At 27.7% G+C, this 6,242-nt stretch overlaps 1 protein-coding gene across 1 annotated transcript in view; it reads right to left on the bottom strand.

Moving 5' to 3' along the window:
• Positions 1 to 3,449: 3,449 nt before the first annotated feature.
• LOC106869086 (uncharacterized) overlaps positions 3,450 to 6,242 on the bottom strand; it is a 252,967-nt gene continuing 250,174 nt past the window's right edge. Inside the window, exon 2 of the mRNA XM_089340940.1 lies at positions 3,450 to 4,493. Coding sequence (XP_089197066.1) covers positions 3,540 to 4,493 — 954 coding nt within the window. The 3' untranslated portion in view covers positions 3,450 to 3,539. The remainder of the gene's footprint in view (positions 4,494 to 6,242) is intronic.

Raw genomic sequence — 6,242 nt, forward strand, 5'->3', positions numbered from 1 at the left:
GTAATGAGTTACAAAGTGAAGCATTGGCCCAGAGCTTTGAGCACAACACCTGTCAAGTGTGATGGACCAAGCTCTCGCGCCTTCACTCACTTTTTATCTGCTGCCAATATCTGATAAAATATATACACTCAGTTTTAGTTCTATTTTTTCTGTTTGTAGTACGACACATACACACACATACGTACACGTACACACATACACACACACACACACACATATATATATATATATATATATATATATATATATATATTTATAAATTGACATACATGTATGTGTACATATATATATATATATATATATATGTATATATATATATATATATATGTGTATGTGTGTGTGTGTGTGTGTGTGTGTGTGTGTGTGTGTGTTTGTATGTGTATATATGTGTGTGTGCAAACATATATGTATATGTGGTGTCAAACCAATTAGTCTTGATGTACAGTTTCTGTGTACGAGAGTTTATGTGCGTTTATGTATATTTGGATTTATACCGAAATAATTCCTTCCTCAGACAATTATCGTTTACTATAATCAGGCGTATGTCTATTGATTTTAATCGATAATGATGTTCTAGAGCTCTAAAGGTGGAAACAGTTTTGTACATTATATCCTTCTAACGTTGTTATCTTGCATGTGAGTGTGTGTATCTTCCTTTTTATATTTGGACGGCGTAAGTGATTTTTAAAACTACTTCATGCCTCACAAGTATGTGTAAGATATCAATCTTCAACATGTATAACAATTAAAGAACTATACATAAATATATAAATATATATAGATAGATACATACATACATACATATGCATATATATATTTTTTCAAATGCATACATTTATATATATATATATATATATATATATATATATATATATATATATATATATTTACATACGCATATGTATATACATATGTATATATATGCGTGTATATATCTAATTTACATATGTAGAAATATATAAGTATGTGTGTGTATATTCTGTATGGATAACTGTGCATGTATAACACATTTCGACGGATATGAAAGGCGACATATGTATGCATGTATGCATATATATATATATAACTATGTATAGGTATCATTATTAGTGAACATTTATGTATGTGAGTGTACGAGGACTGTATGTATGTATATATATGCATGCATATATGTATGTATGTATGTACATAATCTTTTATCCGTTTATACGGGCAAATATGTATTTATACATGTTTGTACCTAAGTAAATGTGCACGCATGTGCGCATATGTTGACTTATTAAACTTAGTTGATTAGCTTTCGTAATGATAAAAAAAATGTTAAAACAATATTTTGAAATAGACTTATTAGATAAAATTTAAGAAAAATTTCAGAAACTGCAAAAATTAAAACAAATCGATATACATACATAAATATTAAAATTTTTGGAGAAATAGTAGAAAGAAAATAAGCATAAATCTAATATTATAAACAGTAGTTGCACAGAGAGAGAAGAGGAAGTGTGAGAAGAAAAATACAATAACAATGCTAATAATAATAATACATAGCATTGAATTAGTCGATGGAAAAACAAATGAGATTTGAATTACAAAATAATTTCAAAATCATTTCAAAATAAAACATTAAACTTCTACGAAGGAAAAACGTAGATATATCAAGTAAATGTATTTAAACAAGACATGGAGATATATAACGAAAGGAAATTAATAATAATAATAATAATAATAATAATAATAATAATAATAATAATAATAATGTATTTTGAAAAATAATGTAATATATACTGAAAAGAAAATATTTGCTGAATTAGTAAGAATTTGATATCTCAACAGGAAATGTTGTGAAACATACTCAGTGGAAGTACACTTACATACGAACACGCTCACGCGCACGCATACGTAGACACGTACGTGCATATACACACACTCATGAATATGTGTGAGTGTATCCATGTTTCCGTTAGTTTGAGCTTACATGTATACATGCATTCATACGTATCTGTGTGCTTGTAAGTGCAAGTATATATATATATATATAATAATATTAGGGACAAAATCCAAAATTACAGGTAAAAACTCATCGATGAGTTCTTGAAACTTGGTTATTTTCCCTAAAACTATATATTTTATATATATATATATATATATATATATATATATATATATATATATATATATATATATATATATATAAATACATATGTATGTTTATATATATATGCATGCATATATATATATATATACATATATATATTATATATATATTGTGTATATATAATATATAGATTATATATATATTATATATATTGCATATATATATATCATATATATTTTATATATATTATATATACAATATAATATATATACATATATATATATGTATATATATGTATATATATTATATATATATATATATATATATATATATATATATATATATATATATATATATATATATATATTATTATCATTATATATATATATATATATATATATATATATATATATATGTATATATAAATATATATGTGTATATGTGTATATATATATATATATATATATATATATATATATATATATATATATATATTTATATATATGCGAACCACCAAGTATGTCTGTCATAGTCCAAATGGTTTTGAAGCTGCTATCTTGGCTAAGAAAAAAAAAGCGTCAATTGATATGTTCTATATACGTGTGGTTTTGGTTGTTGTATGTTGGAGTTTGTGATGTGGTGGTGTTTATGCTGTGACACATTCATTCTTTGCATGTTTATATACATATTTCGATTAAATATATATATATATATATATATATATATATATATATATATATATATATATATATATATATATATATATATATACATATATATGTATCTTCTTATTTATACATATATATATATTTCTCTTTCTCTCTCCTTCTGGATCTCTTTCTCTCTGTCTCTCTCTCCCTCTCTCTCTGAAGTTATTCAGTACAATTTTACTTAGAATATAAATAACAACAAAAACACATACAAGAAAACAAAACAAACAAAATAAAAACCAAGAAACAAACAGATATAACATGTAAATACAAAAGATATTAAAAAAAACATTGGTTCTTAATATAGACTTCTGTTAATATAAAAAAAAACAATGTAGGGTAATAATAATAATATCAACAATAATAAAATTATTATCATTATAATTATTATTATTACAATAGAAGTAAAAATAACAATAATAATAATATAGTAATAATCATAAGCTGTTAATTATAAACTCTATACCAACAGTTACAGTAATCAAAATCATTAATAATAATAATAATAATAATAATAATAATATTAATAATAATAATAATAATAATAATAATAATAATAATAATAATAATAATAATAATAATAATAATAATAATAATAAATATAAAACAAAACTTATATTTGCACGCACACTGTATTTTGTTTTCTTTTAGAATTTTCTGTATGATTTTTGTTGATTTTTTTAATTTAAAAATTTTTTTTCGTATTTTTGAATTTTTTTTCTCTTTTTCTTTGAAGAATTCCTAATTAATCCTCCTTAAATTGGTTCCTGATTATGAAGCACCTGTTCTTCCGTCCTGCTGCACGGAAGGTCAGTGTCGCTCATATAAATTTTTGATTTCGTTTTTTTGTCCTTTTTCGCCAGTCCGTACTGAACGTGCGTGTAATAGAGTACAAAGTTACTCACAATAATGGGTACCGTAAAAGCAATCATAAGCAAACCGGAAATGGCACACAGGGACCCGATGATGTAGCCAAATGAGCTTTTCGGGTACATGTCACCGTAACCAACTGTCGTCATGGTGACGACACTCCACCAGAAACCAATGGGAATGTTACTGAATCCCTCATTATTCTCAGCGAAATACATGAGCGACGCAAAAATTACCATTCCAATCACTAAGAATACACTCATGAGTAGAAGTTCGTTGAAGCTGGCTTTTAAAGTGTAAAACAAAATCCAGAGTCCCGGTACGTGACGTATCAGGCGAAATATGCGAAACAGTCGCGTGACGCGTATAATGAACATAAAATCGACAAAGGACGCCTTGGGGCTTTGCAAAGGCGAAACTCTAATAATAATCATTTGAACAAAATCCGGCAGAACGGCCAGAAAATCTATAACATTTTGCAATGAGAGCAAGAATTTTACCTTACGCGGCGTAAAAATGACTCGCATTAAGTATTCCAACGTGAAAAACATTAAGCATATCATATCAATGAAAACTATGGCGGGGTGTTCGACTTGTATATCGGGTGGGCCAGTTAAGTTTGTTGAATTGGTGGTCGGGTCAAGCGCTGCATTTGCCTGTGCAGCCCGCTGTAACATCATCTGTTTTTGTACTTTTCGGGCGCTACTCACGTGGAAATAACGGTATATCATTTCCATGTTTTTCACAGACGACAAAGGAACTCGAAAGTTCGGATGTGTTTCGGCGCAGAAAGCAAAGATGGAAAATATCACAAACATAACTGAAACCCAGGCGTATATCTGGAGGAGAAAGAAAATAGAAAGGAAGAACACATGTTAAATAGACATAGAAATCGTCAAATGGGGAAGAATAAAACATTAATAAGAGAGGCAACTGTATACAATAAATACCAATAAAATATATATAGTTCAAATTTTACAGAAACAAATGACAAAGACAGGTGAAGGAACAATAAACAGGAAGGAAGGAAAAGTCTGTGGCGTTTCGAGCCTACGCTCTTCGACTGAAAGAATAGAGAGGAAAAAGAAGGCAGGACGCAAAAAATGGAGAGAGAAAAAATGTGTAGGTACAAACAGTTCAACATGGTATATATATGTATATGTAAATGTATATATATGTATGTGTGAGTGTGTATACGCGCGAGTATATCTATATATATATATGTATATATATATATATATATATATATATATATATATATATATATATATATATATATATATATATATATATATATATATATATATATATATATATGCGTATACACAGAAATTTTTCAATCTAATATTTACAGGCTATTATTTATAGTTTGATATACACTTCAAGAACCAAACATAAATATATAGCTGAAATATTACTGAATAATTTCACGAGAATATATGGGAATTTTAAGAATGAAAAGTTTCACTTCAATGTTTCAAGTTGCTCGCCGTCATTAATCATCGTTTTCATTGTAAAAAATAATACATACATTTTTTTCATACATATATTATGTGCGTATATATGTACTTGTGCGCGCGCGCGTGTGTATCTGTCTGTCTGTTTGTCTACCCATGCAAAGATGTATCTGTAAGCTTCGAAAAGAACACTTCGATGAAAATGCTTCGCAAGTTTCAATATGTTTGGAGATACACATACATAGAATTTCAGGTACATACACACATAATGCATATACAGACACATATATATGCATGTATACACACACACACATACATACATGCATACATAGATACATACATACATACATACATACATACATGAAGATGGCGACGTTCGCAGTAGACGTTCAGAATTAAATATGGTCGTATTTGTGCGTGTTTAAACACTATCTTCAATTACAGCAACTTTTTTTTTCATTAGGTTGTCCTGTTCGAAGAAGCTCTGTCTAATACCAATACACACCCCGCGGGACTATTGCTTAATGCCCCTTCAGCTTCAATAACGAATTAAATAGATTTAATTCATATTAGATCTTTAACAGACATTTGTATATATATATATATATATATATATATATATATATATATATATATATATAATACTGCTATATTCAACAATTTGGCGTTATTTAGATTAGCTTATATACATTACTTCTGACGATGTTAAATTTCGCTTTCGTAATTACGGTGTTACTGATATCAACAACGTCTCCTACCGATAGCCAACGCTTACAATCTAAAATGGAGGAAATATTTGGCATTAAGACCTACACAAAATAGGGGTTCGTTGCTTAACTATTTTCCTTTTTTATCTCACCATTTAACACCATAGGAGAATGTGTTTACCTTATTATTTAAATACATTATATTGGCAAAAAGAACTGGAGCAACGTGAAATAAAGTGTCTCGCTCAACGTGAAGCCTGGTTCGTGAACCGAACTCACAATCTCACGATCGTAAGATCGGTGCTCTAACCAGTGAGCCATGCGCCTTCACATATACACACGCACACACATACATATATATATATATATATTATATATATATATATATATATATATATATAGATACGTACGTGAATACACACAT

Source organism: Octopus bimaculoides, chromosome 24 (genome assembly GCF_046866305.1).
Source record: "Octopus bimaculoides isolate indiv1 chromosome 24, ASM4686630v1, whole genome shotgun sequence".
Lineage (NCBI taxonomy): Eukaryota > Metazoa > Mollusca > Cephalopoda > Octopoda > Octopodidae > Octopus > Octopus bimaculoides.